The sequence below is a fragment of the Malus domestica genome, chromosome 03 (genome assembly GCF_042453785.1).
Source record: "Malus domestica chromosome 03, GDT2T_hap1".
NCBI classification, from domain to species: Eukaryota; Viridiplantae; Streptophyta; class Magnoliopsida; order Rosales; family Rosaceae; genus Malus; species Malus domestica.
Genome location: NC_091663.1, coordinates 1589461 through 1609516, shown reverse-complemented (window position 1 = coordinate 1609516; position 20056 = coordinate 1589461). Strand labels below are relative to the sequence as shown.

Below are 20056 nucleotides of genomic sequence, written 5' to 3'. Positions count from 1 at the left end.
CCATGACTGCAGAAACGATGTGTAATGCAGATCGGCGAAGAATACACAGCAGACAGTAACGAAATCAGTGACTCAAATCTCGAGCTTACGGACCATCAGAGCCTCGAGTCTCTGGCTCCGCTTCTCCAGAAATCCCAAAGCTGAGTCCCACGCCGCCGCCGGGGAAGCCGAAAATCCCAACCGTACCCACTTCCCGGAGAGCTTCGTTTTCCAAGTCAGCGTTCTGGAAGCCCATGTCGAGGATCATGTAGCCGGTTCCTCCTGGTGAACCGAAGGTGACTGACGAAATTCCCCAACTGAAGTCAACCGACAATTCCCCCAATGTGGCATCGCGAAGCTCCAAAACGAAGGCAAATAGAAGCAAAAAAGAAAAGATAGAAAATCTAGGACTGGCTAAGTAGAAAGGGCCGAACATAGTTACAGTATGGAACTAAAGTCGCAGAAGGAAGTAGCAAACCTTTCTATTGGTGATGAGGAGCAGCACTGTCCAAAGCCAAAACCAAAAAGACCAAAGAAAACGCCAATGGAGATGATGATCATTTATGCCTTCTCCAAGTCCATTGATTCCACTAGTAAAGATTTGCGGTTGATTGTTGCTAGTTTTTTTTGCGTGATTTAGCTGTTGGGATTCAGTGTTGAGCTAGGGAGCAAAGCAAGTATTTGTTATTCGTTGTTTTGTATGAAAAAATTAGTATTTAATTCTTGGATTTCAAACTTGTTTAGAAAATGTTTGTTGACTTGTTTATGGTTCTTGGGTCTTATTTATTTTTTGTTGACAAAAGGGCAATAAGCTCAAAGAAAAGACTACAATAAAATAAGAAGTTTTAACGAAACACTTCCGGTACTGTTTATTTTAATGAAAAAAGACATTTTTAATCTAAAAAGTCACTCTTGGTACTATTCATTTACAACAATTTTTTGTTCTTTTAATTAAAATTCAAAGTTTTCAAGTTCTTTTCATTAGTTTTCCTAATAAAACATCACGGGGCCAAGCGGCGTTCCTATTATATAAGCAACTAGAAAACATTGACAAGATGGAGGAGTTTGCTAATTAGATACTGCACCCAAATTACAAGATAATCCAAACAGGCAAATTTGTCATCAAACAAAATTTATTTCTCAATAAATATACAAAAATTTCACAAGATCTTATCTATTTTAAGCGTATAAAATAATGTTTCCAGGCCTTCGGAAGGCTATGGATATTTTACTAAATACGATATGAAATTTTGGTGATTTTTTTGAAGTATATGAACTGTTTATAAAATTTTGGTGCATTCAAGGGGATCCATCACAACGACCGGCCACGAAGAATGTCATGCAGATGCTTGAAGGAACTGTTGAAGTCCCCGCCCCACCAAATCCTTCATAATTATATGCTCAACCAAAGTGATAGCATTCATCATTTGTTTTCCTAGATATCGAAACATTTTTTGTCACCCGGATAGTTCATAGCGTGTCGGCAAAAGACTTGTAAATTCTTCTCCGTTTTTTGTTTTTCTGTTTCCGTTCTATATACAAGTCTTTGAAGCAAAACTGCAAAAAATTGATAGAATCTTTCATAGTGAGTGCTGGTGATGAATTTCCTAAGAACTGAGGGCTGATTTTATACGGATATGTAGTTAATAATATCATAGCCCTTACATAATTTGCACATACTAAACTGAATTTGAAAAGTTTCAAATTCAAGATTGAACCTGGATTTTTTATGTTGGTGGAAATTTTACAGAATTGATTGAAATTTTATGCTTCCCCATATTTTAAAATCATTTATATGCCGCATTGATTAAAGGGAACTTTAATGAAAAGCACCCGGTACTGTTCACTTTAACGAAAAACCACATTTTTACACTAAAAAGTCAATCATGGTACTATTCACTTTACCCTTTATTTTGTCCTTATCATTAAGTTTTCAAGCCTTTTTCATTAGTTTTCCTTTGATTAAAATGTGTGCAGAAAGTTCCAAAAAGTTCAGTGTATATATTACCCCCCACACTTTATTTTCTAAGACAGTAGAAGTAAAAATATACCAAACACATGTATTTGTACAATAGAACCTCGATAACTTTATACCCATTTCATTGATAATTTCAATTAAATTATGTTTTGGCTGGTCCCAACTTAGGGATAACGTGTTAAATTCATAATTAGCCTAATTTACAAAGAATACATTATAAAAAAATGGGAGACTTTAGATGCGGTCCCTAGTTATGAACAATCTTTGACTGAAACCTTGTTGTTTTTCAATTTTTGATCCAAGTCCCTAAAATTAATTGATAATTTATTTCTATGTACGTTACTATATTTTTTAAATTAAAAATTAAAATTTATAGTTGTTTATAGTAATGAGATTTTAAATAAAAAACCATAATTTGTGGGATTAAAAATATTAAAATATAAATATACTATTGTGTGTGTGTGTGTGTAAACATGGGTACATTCATAAAAAAATAACCAAAAAATTATTGTATCAAAACATGGGTACATTCTTTAAAATGGGTACATTTAGCAAAAATAAAAATGGGTACAAATAAATAAAAAAATATGGGTACAATACAAATAAAACTTTAAAAAATATGGGCACAAAAAAAATTAATATATGGGTACAAATTAAAATTGAAAGGAAAATTGGTACAAATTAAAAAAGGGTTGCAAATTAAAAATGGGTACAAACTAAAAATAAAAATATATGATAAAAAATTTAGCCATAAATATAAATATATTAATTGTAACATTTTTAATATTAAATGAATATATTTAGAAATAAAAAATATTTTATTATTGAAATAATTAATGATATTATTAATACAAAGGACCTTGATCAAAAATTGAAAAGTAATAAGGTTTTAATCAATAGAGTAGTAAAAATAAGGATGAAAACCTAATTACTCCTAAAAAAATTCATTAGGTTTTAGTAACATATAAATTAATAATTTTTGGATACATAATGGCCTTCCTAAAATATGACTTAATCATTGTTTGTTTAGACATCTTCTGGAAGCAAGGACTAAAAGCACCTCTAAGAAGAAGCATCAGAAAGAAAAATATTGTTAAGCTGCAAGTTTCTTGCCCACTACCACAGATCCACATGTTTCCTATGGTGTATAAGTTATGCTTTTGTCTGCAATAACTTCAAAGTCGTTTTTTTTTATTAATGTTTTAGTCTTTTGCATTTAGAAATGGCACTGATAATAAAATAAGAAACAAGAGACCTTAATTATGAGGTACGTAGGACTAAAGTCATGGAACTTTGGAATTAATTGATCTGCCTTTACACTGTTTTACCGGGTTAAAGGGTTTATTCTGATTTCTTACAATGCCGTCAAACCTGAAGAAGAGAATTTTTCCAGGGGCAACGGAGACGTTAACGGCATGTTTACTTATGAGAAATGGGTATCTAAAGTGTGTTTACATTAATGACATTATTATTATTATTCTAACATTTCATTTTTAATAACGCACAAGGAATGAAAAAGTAGAGTAGTAATCTTGAAAACTAGTTCATCATATACCTGAAAAAGTACGTACACACATTCCCTAAATTGATCTGGCAAAACTTCCTGGTTCTTGTTTAAGTTTTCATACAAGAATGCTTGCTAGTGTAGGAAGTTTATACGGACTGCAACTGAACTTACAAGTGATTATGCTAAAAAATCTGAGTAGTCGATCCTGACAAAACCCGAAGTCATTGAATAATGGTAGAATTTTACGTATGACGTTAATTACATTGAAAACTCGTCTAATATGGTTTCTAATCCAAACTTTAGGAAAGTTAGATTGTTGGTATGCAGCAGCTATATGTGGATAATTAATATATCTGTTATTTCTCAAAGAAAAATACACTTGATTAGCACACAAAGTGATCTTTAACATTGGAGAGAAACTGGAAATATGCATATCGCCATGACCGGCTCAAACCTAAAGGGCCACAAACTCCTAAAAATCCTACAATGAAACCAAGAGCCACAGAAATATGAAACCATGGAATTTCATTCCCATTGCCTTGTACATCTTCCATGTTCTCAGTTGTATTATTACTTGTATTCATCTGTCCGCACTCGTTTGGAAGCGGGGAGCCACAAAGTCCAGGGTTACTCTCAAAGGCGGTGGCACCAAAGCCTTGGAGCTGTGTGCCGGTTGGTATCGATCCTTCTAGATTATTGTATGCAACACTAAATGAAGCCAAGAAATTAAGACTTGACAGTGATGCTGGGATTCCGCCAGATAGATGATTTCTTGAGAGGTCTAATGTCTCCAAGTTTTTGAGGTTTGATATTTGGTTTGGAATATTGCCGGAGAAGTTGTTGGCGCTAAGATCCAATTTTTGAAGATATTGCAATTGGCCAATCTCAAAGGGTATATTGCCACTTAGACTGTTGTTCTTGAGGGAGATTGCTCTTGGCATGTTGGATAGATACTTGTACTGTGAAGAATGTAAAGATGAATTATCATCGCGTAGGAAGTAGATGGGAAACTCAAAATGATAACCCTGGGCTGTTTGATTTGGAGCATGTTGCGATACTAATGCTTGTAGTCTGCAAAGCTCCTTCGGAAATTCACCTGAAATCAAGTTATTATTCAACCGTACAAAGAAAAGACTTGGAAGATTCCCCAACCAACCAGGTATTGAACCAGTGAGTCTGTTAAAAGACAAATCCAGGACTTCCAGTTTCTTGAGGTTTGAGATCCATGCAGGTACTTGACCTGTCAAGTGACAGCTATATAAACTGAAAACAAAGAGATTATTAGTGTTTGATTTTCTGGGTAGATTCAATGGAACAGTAAGTGCACACACACACAGAGAGCAGAGCTTTCTTTCAAGGTTTTAGTGTATTCAACTTGTTCACAAAGCAAAGAGCTCAAAGAGCATGATTTAACATTGGAGGAGTGAGAAACAACTTCACTCTCTCACAACATTACAAATCCATCACAACCATTCATTTCTAAGTCATCATATAAGATGCTTGCACATGTCATGAGCTATGACTCATTCTAATCTAATCTAATCTAATCTAAATACCAATTGGAATATGATCCAAAGGTTTACATTAGATCCTACACTTTGTTTATAATGAAACTACCACAGCAAATACATTTATACTCCAATACTCCCTTCTAAATGTTTTGTTGATTTCACACCAAAAGCAGTTCTCAAATATTCGAATCGATCCTTAGGAAGAGCCTTGGTAAAGATGTCTGCTAATTGCTCATCTGTGCTGCAATAATGCAGTTCAATTGTCCCATCTTGAATGGCATCTCTTATGAAATGGTACCTCCGATTAATATGCCTGGTTTTATGATGAAACACTGGATTCTTAGACATGGCTATGGCAGAGGTGTTGTCACACAACAAAGGTGTAGCCTCCACTTGTTCTTCTCCAAAATCAGATAAAACAAACCTCAACCACATTGCTTGTGTTGTAGCTTCTGCAGCACTTACATACTCGGCCTCTGCAGTAGATAAAGCCACACTGCATTGTTTAACAGAAGCCCAAGAAAACACTCCTGAACCTAAACTAAATGCATAGCCTGAGGTGCTCTTCATGTCATCCAAGCTTCCTGCCCAATCACTATCACAGTAGCCTATCAACACAGCAGCTTTTCCTTTCACATATTCGATTCCAAAATCCAATGTGCCTTGCACATATCTCAAGACTCTTTTAGCTGTTCCCATGTGTTTTCTAGTAGGTTTGTGCATGAACCTTGCCAGCAAACATGATGCATACATTAGATCAGGTCTAGTAGCTGTCAGGTATAACAGACTACCAACCACTGTCCTGTACCAACTTTCATCAGCATCCTCACTTCCATCTTCCTTAGATAACTTGTCATCAACTGCAAGTGGTGTTTTTACTGCTTTACATTCTTTCAATCCAAATTTCTCAAGTAGTGACTTGGCATATTTCTTCTGATGAATAAATATACTCTTATCTGTTTGAATTATGCCCAGACCAAGGAAGTGATGTATCAATCCCAGATCTGACATCTCATATTGCTTCATCATATCCTTCTTAAATTCTTGAATCATTTCATCAGAATTCCCTGTGTAGATAATGTCATCTACATACAGAGATATAATAAGCACACCTGCATCACTGAACTTTGTATACAAAGTAGCTTCACTTTGGCTTTTCTCAAAACCAAATCGATTGAAATAATTGTCTATCTCATCATACCAAGCCCTGGGAGCTTGTTTCAGACCGTATAAAGCCTTTTTCAACTTGTAGACCTTATCTTCTTGTCCTTGAACTTCAAATCCCTGTGGTTGATCCACATATACTTCCTCATGTAGTGTACCATTTAGGAATGCAGACTTAACATCCAATTAAAACAACTTCCATTCCTTTTGAGCTGCCAATGCAATTAGAGTTCTAATGGTATCAAGCCTTGCCACAGGTGCAAAAGTCTCATTGAAGTCCACTCCGGGCTTTTGAGAATAACCCTTAGCCACTAGCCGTGCCTTGTTCTTCTGCACTGAACCATCCAGATTAAGTTTTGTTTTGTAAACCCACTTTACACCAATTACAGGTTTATCAAATGGCCTTTTGACCAACTCCCATGTGTCATTCTTTTCGATCATCTCAATCTCTGTGGACATAGCTTTTCTCCAAGCCTCATCTCCTGATGCTTCTTCAAAACATTCAGGTTCTATCACATAGAAATTGCACCTTTCATAAATTTCATTCAAGCTTCTTAACCTTAATGGAGTATGATTATACATTTGTGAACTGGTATGATCCATTTGCTCTTCTTGTCTTGAAGAAGAAGCAATAACTTGCTCATTTTGTTCCTGTAGCAATTATGTGCATTCAAATACTGCATCATCTTCAACAGCTTCAGCCTCATTCTCTTTGCTTCCATCAACATCACTTGGAACTGAGATGGACATAGTCTTCTTATTACCAAATTTCCAATCCCAACAAGAGTTCTCATCAAAGATTACATCTCTAGAAATAACAATCTTGTTAGTTTTAGGATTGAACAACCTATAACCCTTTTCACATATTCCATAGCCAAGGAATATGCACATTACACTTGTTGCATCCAGTTTCTGCCTCATCTGTGATGGAACCTGTGCATAACATAAGGATCCAAACACTTTTAAGTATTTTACTCCAGGCTTTCTTCCACTGTAAGCTTCAAATGGAGTCTTCTTATGCAAAACCTTGGTAGGACATCTATTGAGAATGTAGACTGCAGTGTTAACTGCTTCTGCCCAAAATTCAAATGGAATCCCTTTCTCCAACATCATGCATTTAGCCATTTCTACAATGGTCCTATTTCTTCTCTCAGCAACACCATTCTGTTGAGGAGAATAGGCCACTGTGAGTTGTCTTTCTAGGCCAAGATCTTCACAATACTGAGAGAATTCCAGAGAAGTATACTCCCCTCCCCTGTCACTCCTTAATTTCTTCACTTTGAATCCACTTTGTAATTCAACAGTTGCCTTGAACCTTTTAAATATGCCAAATGCTTCAGACTTGTTTCTCAGAAAATAGACCCATCCCATTCTGGTACAATCATCTGTGAAAGTGATGAAATACTTGTTTCCATCTTTGGTAAGTGTTTGCATTGGTCCACATATATCAGTATGTATTAACTCCAATGGTAGTGCAGCCCTCCAGTTTGTTTCTTTAGGAAAAGCATCTCTAGAATGTTTTCCAATAGTACATCCCTCACATACTGTGGAATTCATTCTGAGCTCAGGTAAACCAGTCACCATGTCATGCTCTTGAAGTTGCATGAGAGCCTTCATATTTAGATGCCCGAGTCTTCTATGCCATATCTCAGCTGCTTGTTTAACACCTGCCCTCATAGCCATTTGTATTCCTGGTTGCAACTTCAAAGGAAAGCTTCGATTTCCCTTCATAGGAATTTTAACAACCAGATTAGAGCATGTAAAATCTTCATAAATTCTGACTTCAATTCCTCCAAACACAAGATAATATCCATGCTCCATCATTTGTCCCACGCTCAATAGATTCTCCTTTAAACCAGGTACTAACATGATCTCCTTAATGTACCGTTTGCCTTGCTTAGTTGCAACCATTAACTCTCCTTTTCCAACTACATTAACCAACTCCCCTGTGCCCATCTCAACTTTGGCAGTAACACTTCTATCAATGTTCTCCAGTAAATCTTCTCTTCCTGTCATGTGATTACTGCAGCCACTATCAACATACCAAACATCTTCTCCCTTCTTCACTGCAGCAGCCATACACACATAGAACATGGTTGGATTGTTCTCCACTTGTTTGACATAATTGGCCTGTTGAGTAACCTTCTTTGACCTGCAATCCTTAACAAAATGCCCTGGCTTATCACAGTTATGGCACCTTGGTTTTCCCTTGAACCAACACTCTCCAAAATGAAGTTTATCACAGTACTTACAAGCATTCTTGACATTATCAGAAGGCCCAGTAAATTTTCCTTGATGGTGCACATATTTGTTATCCCATTTCTTACTCTTTGTCTGCCAGTTCTTTGTGGGTTTAAAACTTTGATTGCCATTGTAATTGTTCTTCCTGGGAGCTATACTTAAACTAGCAAAGGCTTTTTCCGTATTATTTTCAGAGTGTCTCTCAATTCTTTGCTCAAACCCTTTTAAAGTGGCAACTACATCCTGCACATCAACTGTCTCCAAATCCCGTGTATTCTCAATCACAGCTACAATACTATCATAGGATCTAGGAAGACTAATCAATAATTTCTGCACTATTCTTTGATTTCCAATACTCTCACCATAACTTTTCATTTGCGTAATGAGATCAAACAAACGCACAAGATACACAGAAAATAATTCATGTTCACCCATTCGAGTATATTCAAAATCACGCCTTAAGCTTTGAAGTTTCACAGATCTCACCTGTTTATCTCCAATAAACTCTTGCTTCAGTATATCCCAGGCTTCTTTTGCTGTTTCCAGAATGGCGATTCGCGGGAAAATTTCATCGGACACAGAACCTTGAATAATCCCGAGAGCCTTAGCATCCTTGATCATGTTCTCCTTCAACTGCTTTAGCTCAGCGGTAGTGAGTTCTTCGTCTTCTTTCTTCAGCGGAGGATTATACCCCGTTTCAACCATATCCCACAGATCGTGAGATCTGAAAATAGTCTTCATCTTTATCTGCCAGAAATCAAAGTTTTCCCCATTGAAAATCGGTGCTCGAAGATCAGCACCACTCGATCCAGCCATATTAGACTTGTTCTCGAGTTACCCAGTGATTTTCAGATTGTTCTTCAATCGCAGCAAACTCGATTCTCTGCCGAGTTCCTTAGCTGCAACCCTTGTCACAGATTCACGCCCAGATTGAAATCCAACTTGGCTCTGAGGCCATATTAGTGTTTGATTTTCTGGGTAGATTCAATGGAACAGTAAGTGCACACACACACAGAGAGCAGAGCTTTCTTTCAAGGTTTTAGTGTATTCAACTTGTTCACAAAGCAAAGAGCTCAAAGAGCATGATTTAACGTTGGAGGAGTGAGAAACAACTTCACTCTCTCACAACATTACAAATCCATCACAACCATTCATTTCTAAGTCATCATATAAGATGTTTGCACATGTCATAAGCTATGACTCATTCTAATCTAATCTAATCTAAATACCAATTGGAATATGATCCAAAGGTTTACATTAGATCCTACACTTTGTTTATAATGAAACTACCACAGCAAATACATTTATACTCCAATAGAGATTATGTAACCCAGAATCAACAATAATATTCTCGTCCGGCATTTCTTCACCTTGAAAAGTTTTAGAAAGGAGGAGTACCCTTAAGACTTTTGAAATGCATCAGTATTTTCATTGCCCCCGTAACGTTGGTGAATATGTTTTCAGAAAGCGAGAGAAAGGACAAGGATTTCAATGAAAGAATCTCATGTTGTATTTGCCCTTCAAGATCATTTGTAGCCAGTCGAAGTGCTTTGAGGGACTTGCATGAGTAAAGGCTTATTGGAAAGATACCAGTGAACGTATTATATACAAAATCTAGTTTACTAAGTTGAGTAAGTTTCGAGAAATCAAGTGCAGAGATATTCCCACTAAAACGATTGAAGCCCAGATTTAGTTCAATAAGGATTGTGCAATTTAACAATGATAGGGGCAGCGGACCTTCTAGATTGTTGTAGTGAAGCAGCATGAGCTCTAATTTGGAGAGCTTCCCAATATGGAGGGGAAGTATGCCACTCACCTGATTAAAGGAGAGGTCCATGATTCTGAGATTGGTAAAGTTTAGAATGTTTTCACCAATGGGGCCGGAAATCTTATTGTAAGGTAATGAAATTCTTGAAGTGTTTGAGCATTGTAGATATCACTAGGAAGGAACCCGGAGAGAGTATTAAAGCCTGCACGAAAGACTTCCAATTTGGAACAATTTCCTAGTCCGAGAGGAATCGAGCCCTTGAAATCATTGTCGGAGAAATCCAAGACTCGAACCAAAGAAGAATTAAAACAGATTGAGGATGATATTTGACCTGAGAGAAGGTTAAAACTCAAATCAAGGATCTTAAGACGAGTCAAGGACAAAAAGAGCCCAGCATCCACAGGACCGGAAAGCAGATTGTGGGAGACGTTGAGGTGCGAAAGATGCGTCAGGTTTTTGAGCGATGAGAGAAACATACCTCCTTTGAGGCCTTTGGATGGTAACTGCAATCGGATGATCCGACCTCCCTGATCACAAGTGATGCCTTCCCATTGGCAACAATCAACTGAAGCAGTCCAGTTTAATGGAGGGGAAGACTGAGTGATTGACAAGGAAGAGAGAGCGTTACGTTCGGCTAGATCGCATGCATGCTTTGTAGATATAATGGAAGAAAATAAGAGGATGAGAAGGAAGCCATGAGAAATTGGATGACCCATCTTAGATTTAGATTACTCACAGTTTTTTTCATCCAAGCGTATGTATGTAGATATATACAGCATACGCGTATTAAGAAGCTGCAAGCTTATGTACTCCACAACATGTTCCTATGGCGTACATATGTGTGTATACACATATTATGATTTTGTGTACAATATATTAATGGCTTCAAAGTCGTCTAAAGATTCTTTAATGTTTTAGTCTTGGATTTGACTTTAGGAGTAGATAACAAATAAAATAATACAACAGACATGGACTTCTAGGAATTAGAGGTTGCGTTTGTTAGCACTCGTTAGTCTTCACTAGACTAGACCGGGTTAAAAATCAATCTAGTTTTGTGTTTGTTATTTGCACAGGTTAACTTTAATGGGATTAGCTGGGATTCACATCGACCAAGGGCCTAGCTAGAAGGTCTTAGGCCATCTCCAATGGTTCGAAGGTAAAAACGAATTGCAAAGCTTTGCAGGAGAATTGGATCGATTTGGGTTTTTCTAAGCACAACTCTCTCTTTTGATCTTTGGAATCCAAGCAGTGAACTTTTCATCTAGGATTTTTCCAATTTTCTAATTTCAAAGATATGCTGTTGTGGTTGCAAAAAGTCCGAAAACTAGTAGAGTTTCTTTCACTCTGTGTCTTTGAGAGCTCAAAAGCCCTTATTTCTTTCCGACATTTATAGCTATTTCATTATTTTGCTCTTAGTCCGACATTGCACCAAACGTTTCACTTAGTATAGCTTATTTTATTCTAAGGCAGTCCATCCTAATCACTGAAATTAATCCAGTCTGAGATAGTGTAACAACCTGTCCTCAAATATTTCAGTTTTTATAATTTTAATGCGTGAATTTACGAAAATGCCCTTTGAGGAAAAAATGTTGACTTTGTTGACCGCCTTGTCGTGTCACGTAAGATTTATTTCTTTAGCGTATCATTGTAGTACTCGTCGCTACGAACGCGTGGGCACAAGCGGAACGTAATTCGGAATTATAACGAAGATTTTATGAAGCTTGAAATGGCAAGGATATTTTGGTCAATTTTCATTTGAAACACATGTTGTATTGTGGTTGTGTGCCACATGGGACCCACAGATTGGTCCCTAATCTTTTGGAACTCTCTCCCTCTCCTTTCTCTCCCGTGACTTTTCTCTCTCTACTCTCTCAGCTTTCTCTCTCTCATACACTTTCTTAGCTCTTTCATTCCTCTATGTGTACCGATGTATCACCACCACCGCTCACCTCATCGACAAGCCACATCACCATCACCCCCAGTTCCTCCCATCTCTTTCCTTGAAACAAGAAATTTAAACTAAACCCTCGGGCCCACACTTAAACCGGAGAAACAGGGGATGGAGAACTTCGGCGAATTCTCAAATCTTTCTGACAAGGTAAGACTCTAGAATACCTTCGATCTCTTCCTCTTTGACATTTTGATTCAATTTTGAGTTGTATACATATTTGGGTGACGATCTAACGCATAAATCAACTCGGGAAGACCTCCCTCGGTTTTTCGGCGACTGCCATGATTTTTGTAGGTGGTTCTCTACCCTTTCCAGCCACCTATTTTACTTGGGTAAGGTAGATTCGAGTCATCGTCTTTTCATCTTTATTTGGTTTAATTTTGGAGTGAAATGGTTAAAGATCGAGCTCCATCGGAGCTCGGGAACTTATCCCTGCCAAACCAGCCAAAAATCGACAACTAGACCCGTGATGGGGACCGGGTCAACCCAAACTGTAACCCAAAACTGGCCCAACCCAGCTGCTGGGCCTAATCCAATAACCCGGCCCAAACCTTTGGGCCATGTAACCAAGCCCATTAACCTAGTAACCCAGGCCCAACTCAGCAACTTAGAACCCGGATCCGACCCAACCTAAACCCCAAGTCCAGTTCCATGGTCCGCGCATGGAGGGTTGTCAGGGCAGGCGCGTGGAGCACACGCGCCTCCGTCGAAGGTATTGTGCTTCGTCGCCATCCACTGCGGCACTGGTAAATTTTTCGGTGACCCATCTCAGCGCTTTCAGTGGCGTGTGGCCGTTCGGGCCGCCGCCCTGTGGCGGTGCGTGGGGGAACCCAAGGTCCCTCTTTAGATTTTTCGATGTGCCGAGTCCAAATCCACTGTTTGTTTTCCTAAATTCTGTCGTTTTAGTAGAATTTTATTAAATGGCCCCTATTTATGTTTAGGTGCATCGATGGGAAGTGACACTGTCCTTGCTAGTTCGAGCGGCTCCTCGACAACGGAATACTGTGAGTAGACCCCTTCTAAACTTGCATGTTTTTATAACATATTAGGCTTGCATGCATTTCATATTTTATGACTTGATTACGTTTTACGATATGTTTTACGGATTTCTAGATTTATGCTTTATGAAGAATTCATGATTTATTAATATTGCTTTTATGCATGATTTATGATTTATCAAAATTACGTTTTACCAAATATTATGAATTATTGGATTTTCGTTTATGAAATTCATGGATTTATGAATATGATTTATTTATGCAGTTATGAGATGAGACTTTGAGCTTTAGAGGTCCGGATTTGATATGAGATTTTTGAGGTGTATTTTCGGTGCTTATCTAGTGTGTTATCATACAACACATCCACACAACACGGGTATGTAGACTTCTATGGCCATAGAACACAGTTGATGATATTTATGCTATACCCCAATTTCACTGGTGAAACCAGTGTCGGTGTGTGATGTTATATGTATATGTTTCTTCTCTGGTGTAACCTAGAGTCGTACAACTTCACCTTCGAGTGATAGGGCCTACCATGTTTCTTCACTGGCGTAACCCATTGTTGTACAGCTTCACCTTCGGATGATGGACATGTTATACCTTCGGGTGACTATGATACTCCTAGTGAGTACATCATTGATGAGATTTATGGATTTGCCTTCGGACGGCGATACCACCATTTTTTAGCATTGTTTTACACGTATATGTTTTATAAATGTTTTCATGGCATGTTATAGTTTTTAGAAAACCTACTATGTAGCACTATATATGTGTTTTCAAAACAGGGGGTTAGCATGTTCAGACAGAAAATGATTTTCTTATTATTAGTATTATTATTATAAATTTTAGTCCACTCACCCTTTTGTTTTGCTCCCCCACATGAGCTAGAATCGAGGCACACTATCCCAGCGTCAAGGCACTTCTGCATAGGTATCTTCGAGTCTTCTCTGTGTAGGACCCATTCCTTGGTTTGTACATTTTCATAATAAATCATTCACAGTATTTTTGATTAGTTGTATGCTCTGAACATGGTTCTACATTAGTATATTTCTTTTTTATCACATATTTTAATTTGCATGCATGTTAAAATGGTTTCGTCACCCTCAGGTGTCGGTCAGCACTTGCCTGTCCTGGTATTTGAGAATATCGGGATCGGAGCGTGTCAGATAGTCCAGTACAATAAACGCACCTATATAGTTTTGCGCTTTGATTATGTACCTTGAGTATTGTATTATATATGTTATTAGGTACCTAAAATTCAAATCAACAATCATCATCATCACACTCTAGGCGATACTCATGTAAAACAAATATTCATTGTCATTCAAACAATTAAGCAAAAAACAAACATAAAATTCTAATAATAGTCAAGACAATCCAGTTCTTGCAATTGTTCGTGGTACGAGGAACCACCAGACATTATCAATGATATTCTATTTTCTGAATGTAATGCCTAAGCTCATGTTTGCTCCGGCTTCCCCTTTTGTACTGATCTTTTATCAATGAATCAATATCGTTGCTTTCATAAAAATATAAAAATAAAAAGTCAAGACAATCCACGTCAAATTAATATCCAAGGTTTAAACCTAAAGCAATAATGATCTTGAGACTTGTAATTTTGAAGTAAGGAAAGGTGGGAGAAGACAGGAGAGGTTGACGACGTCACTGCTGTATGTGCTTTCATGCCTTCACGAAGTGAGACTATGAGACGAGAGAGACGAGTTTGAGCTTTATAAAAACCTTGCCCAAAACAACATCATTTTAGGTTTGGGCAGTTTTTTTTTATTGAAAAAATTCAAACGCCCAGACAACCCCTCGACAACTCCTCAAACGCGCCTCAGGCTCAGAGGTGCGCCTCACAAAGGCCTATGAGCATATAGCCCACTCCTGTTGCCAATTTAAAAAACGCAAAGTTCATGCTCTATGTTGGCAATTTAAAAAGGCGTGATAGAAATGACACCGAATACACACTGGATTAAGGCTGCTTTCGATACACACCTTGATAAAGATGCTGCCTCATGGTCTTTGAATTTTATGTTTGGATGGCAAGTTGTATAGCAATTTATATATCAACTGAATTAACGTCTATTTATTTTTAAAACAAAACTATTTATTAATTGGATAGCTAGCAGTAGTTTATAAAATAATATTAAATGATATCATACTTGGAAATTCCCTGTTTTGTAGGTTTAAAGACCCATTGACGAGTGGTGACTATCCGAAAAGCATGCGTTCACCTGGTGGAGAACCATTACCAAAATTAAGCCCTAATTGCCTGACCAAAACTAATTAGATAAAACAAGACTGCAACCCTACATCAAGGAAGAGAAGTTGTTGACTACAACTTGAGTAAAGTAAGGTGGTAACCACAACTAACCTCACACCTAGAGATAAAGTGATGACTATGACCTAACCTATACTTATATTCCAACAACGACCTATTCAACATGAATCAGTCAATAAATCATTTCAAGATTGTGAATTGCGTACGCACTACGTAGTATAAATTTGTAACAAGAAGGTGTGGAATTGGATCCCCTCCTGAGCAAATGGTAGAAATCCTCATGATCCACTAACATGGACGGTTGAACTTTGATCCAACGGCTACAAATAGGGGATCCTTCTAAAGTTATAATAATTGTAACCGTTTGATCAAAATTCAACGACCCCTATTAGTGGGTCATGAGGATCTCCACCATTTGCTCAGGAGGGGATCCAATTCCGTCAAAGATGTATGTATCTTAGGAATATAAATTATTGTAAAAAACATGCTCATCAAATTAAATATTTGTTAATTTGGTTTAACTCAAATTTTATATCATAAGCACCTTACTTATCGCATGTGCACTTTGACATTTAGTTGAGTAAAAAATTTGGTAGTTAATATTATAATTTTATTCTTGACAAAATAGAGTAATATGATTTGTCACTCTGCACAGTACATCAAATAACCAAATTTGGTCATCTGCACTCTGCAAAATAGACTAATATGATTTGAAAGTTCATATATTTTTACCTCTCTGGATAGGAACATTACGTTGAGAATGAATCTCACCTGAATGAAAGAAGAGACCTTGTATAGACTAATAAGTAAGTTGGTTCTCACATTGCCAATTAGTTTTATAGTGGAACCTTAATTTTTTTCATGGTATCATAGCAGGTTGTCTAACGCGTGAAGCGCAACGACCCCACGCGCTCCACGTCTTCATGTTTGTGTTGTCTACGTGATTGGCTTTGAAATTCGCCGCACGTGAGAGATTGTATTGAGAATGAATCCACATTCTTGATGAGAAAAGAGACATTGCATGAACTTATAAGCAAGTTGAGTTACTCCTCCAATTGATAATTGATTGTATTATATGTAAGTTTAGCTTATAAGTAAGTTGATTTCTTCGAATCCGTAACAATTTTCATTTAAAAAGTTTTATTAGTGTCTTGAACTTTCATCCATGCATCACGGAATACTCAGAAAACTAAATTATCTTACACGCTATGCAGAAATTGAACAAAGAACATAAAGTTTGAAAGAGTCAAAAGACAGTTTCCAAGTAATGCCCGTGAAGAATCCAAAAAAAGACTTGGAATCAGAGTCAGTTGAACCATTGACGAAAATGAGCTCATTGTTGACTTTGTTGCGGTTTGATCCTCTAATTTAAGCACAAGAAATCACATCATCGTCCATCATCCAAGTTTTTTATTTCATACTTGAAGAAGATGAAACAAAAAATTGCAAGTGATTGACGCAGTTTATTTGAAAAAAAAAATTCGTCACCTTTGTAATTTTCCCATGGCTTGTCCACTGATAAATCTTCCCTTCTTCCTTTTCATGTTTCTACCATTTTCCACCCTAGCTCAAACCTCCAAAAACATTTCTTTAGGCTCATCTCTCACTGCACTAAATGATGATAACTCATCATCATGGACATCGCCATCTGGCGACTTTGCTTTCGGTTTTCAAAGAATCGGAAAAGATGGGTTCCTACTAGCCATTTGGTTCGATAAGATAAAAGATAAAACTATTGTCTGGTCAGCCAATGGGGACAATCTAGTGCCAGAGGGATCCAAAGTTGAGCTTTCGATCGGTGGCGAGCTTATGCTTACTGATGCTACTGGCAAGCGCATATGGTCTGCTCAATCTGTTAGTCCTGGAGTTGCCTATGGATCCATGCTAGACACTGGAAATTTTGTACTGGCGGATCGAAGTTCATCCAATGTGTGGGAGAGTTTTGATAAACCAACGGATACAATACTACCTACACAGATTCTAAATCAGAACGACATACTCTTTGCGCGCTACATGGCAACAAACTACTCACGGGGAAGATTCATGTTTATTCTACAATCTGACGGAAATCTCTTGCTTTACACAACGAGATTCCCACTGCCGACAAACAATTTTGCTTACTATGCAACCATGACTATGTCTACCGGCTTTCAGGTCATCTTCAATCAGTCCGGCTATCTTTACCTTACTGCAAAGAACGGAAGCATACTGAATATGGTATCATCCAACACAGTTTCCATGCAAAATTTCTACCATAAAGTAACTCTGGAGCATGACAGAGTTTTGAGGCACTCTGTTCATCCTAAAACTGCTGCCTCAAGTGCCGGAAGCCCCATGGCTTGGTCCCCTTTGACCTCCGAACCTTCGGATATTTGCTTAAGAATTGGAGGAGACACAGGCAGCGGTGCATGTGGATACAACAGCCTATGCAGTTATGATGATAAAGGACCAACTTGCCAATGTCCTTATGGCTACACATTTATTGATCCCAATGATGTCTTGAAAGGATGCAAGCAAAACTTTGTTTCACAAAGTTGTGATGAGGCCTTGCCGGAGACAGAGAGTTTTGATTTTCACGAGATGCAAAACACAGAGTGGGCTGGCGGTGATTATGAGCAATTTACATCAGTACCGGAGGAATGGTGCAGACAGAATTGCTTAGACGATTGTTTTTGTGTCGTTGCCATTTTCAAGGATGGAAAGTGTGAAAAGAAGAGAATTCCTCTTTCGAATGGAAGAATGAAGCCGAGTATTGGTGGAAAAGCTCTCGTCAAAGTAAGGAAAGACAACTCTACATTTATACCTGAAGTTCCAAATACAAAAAAGAAAGATTACTCGACCTTGATCCTCATCGGATCAGTGCTCCTGAGTAGCTCAGGATTTCTGAACTTGATTTTGCTATTAACAACCTATTTGGCTGTTTCTCGTATTTCTTATAGAAAAGTGAATCTGAGTGAACCTAATTATCCAGTCATCTCTGATATGAATTTGAAGCATTTCACTTACGAGGAGCTAAGAAACGCTACGAACGAATTCGAGGATGAACTAGGACGCGGTGCTTCTGCAATAGTTTTCAAAGGAGTTTTAGCTACTGATAATGAGAAGAGCGTTGCAGTCAAAAGCTTAGTCGCTAGGGTCGGAGAAAATGATTTGGAATTCAAAGCGGAAATGAGTTCTATTGGCAGAACAAACCACAGAAATTTAGTACAGCTACTTGGATTTTGTTACGAGGGAGAGCACCGAATGCTTGTGTATGAGTTCATGAGCAACGGATCTTTAGCGAGCTTCCTTTTTGGAGAATTGAGGCTAAGTTGGTACCAGAGAAGGAAAATTGCACTGGGAATTGCAAGAGGGTTGTTGTATTTGCATGAGGAGTGCTGCAGCCAAATTGTACATTGTGACATCAAGCCTCAAAATATTCTTCTCGATGACTCTTTCTCAGCAAGAATTTCTGACTTCGGACTGGCCAAGCTTTTGAGAATGGATCAGACTCGAACCACGACTGGAATCAGGGGAACGAAAGGTTATGTGGCCCCTGAATGGTTTAATAGGTTACCTATCACGGCCAAGGTTGATGTTTACAGCTTCGGAATTTTGTTGTTAGAGATTATTTTCTGCAGGAAGCATTTTGAGCCAACGGCAGAGGATGAAGATCAAATGATACTAGCTGATTGGGCGTACGATTGCTATAAGCAGAATAATCTGCACCAGCTATTCAAGAATGACGATGAGGCAATGCATGACATCAAGAAGATGGAGAAGTATGTGATGATTGCAATATGGTGCATTCAGGAGGATCCATCGCTTAGGCCTACCATGAAGAAAGTTGCATTGATGCTCGAAGGAACTGTCGAAGTCTCAGCTCCACCCGATCCATGTTCTTTCATAAGTTCAATAATTTAACTGCTTCCAATTGTAATCCATTTCTTTTGTATATCAAAAGTTTGTGTATTATTTATTTTCAAATACTCTTTAGTTCTTAATGTACTGTGTAGTATCGAATGTACAATAATTCTCTTAAAATGTCCGAATAAATAGAGGAATTATCAATGGCATAAAACCCATACTCATTTTTTTGGCTTACGCGTTCTTCCAGTCTTTCTCAATAGCAACTTCAAAAACTCCAAGCTTTCTCACCTACTGCAGAACCTCTCAAACCATGTAAAGTTAGCCGGAAAACTATCCTGGTGTTTCACGTTCGAGATGAAGCTGATTTAAGGACTTAGATATGCAAAACGAAAAGCTGGTAGCATATAATGTTAAAAGAGTCCAACCCCAGCCCATTCTACACAAATCCAGAAAAGTCAAGCACCAAAGTCGGTGCATTATGCAAGCATAACAATATGCTAGATAATTCTAGCATTATCAAGTTGGTGGGTGTGTGTGTATAATCATGAAAGTTCTAGCAGCTTGTACAATATGTGGCTATTATGAAAAGCCATATGTTGGTGTGCTAGTGAAGTCGGCAAACATGCCCATAAATAGGTGTGTGTGTGTGTGTGTGTAAGCAAGCAACCAAGAAATCGAGAAGTGAATAAGAAAATAAAACTACAAGTCTTATAGTGCGTTGAGTGTTTGTGAGAGTTGAGAGCTTTCTTTGTAATATTTTCAGTTTAATAAAGTCCTTTGTTGTGTCTCAAATTTTCGAGTGAATTTCTTCTTTGACATATAA

General features: G+C 37.8%; 2 protein-coding genes across 2 annotated transcripts; one reads left to right on the top strand and one right to left on the bottom strand.

Annotated features, from left to right (window-relative positions):
• Positions 1–10237: 10237 nt before the first annotated feature.
• Positions 10238–10864, bottom strand: LOC103414986 (receptor-like protein 3). The gene has a single exon (XM_029100481.2). It carries the CDS (start codon positions 10862–10864, stop codon positions 10238–10240), a length of 627 nt encoding a protein of 208 aa, XP_028956314.2.
• Positions 10865–16789: 5925 nt separating this feature from the next.
• Positions 16790–19454, top strand: LOC103454337 (G-type lectin S-receptor-like serine/threonine-protein kinase LECRK3). Its single transcript, XM_008393934.4, has one exon. The coding sequence runs from the start codon at positions 16888–16890 to the stop codon at positions 19285–19287; it is 2400 nt and encodes a 799-aa protein (XP_008392156.3). The 5' UTR covers positions 16790–16887; the 3' UTR covers positions 19288–19454.
• The last annotated feature ends 602 nt before the right edge of the window (positions 19455–20056 follow it).

Bases quoted from the DNA above. Each gene is read 5' to 3' on its own strand.
- LOC103414986 (XM_029100481.2), bottom strand. From the start codon at position 10,864: ATGGGTCATCCAATTTCTCATGGCTTCCTTCTCATCCTCTTATTTTCT.
- LOC103454337 (XM_008393934.4), top strand. From the start codon at position 16,888: ATGGCTTGTCCACTGATAAATCTTCCCTTCTTCCTTTTCATGTTTCTA.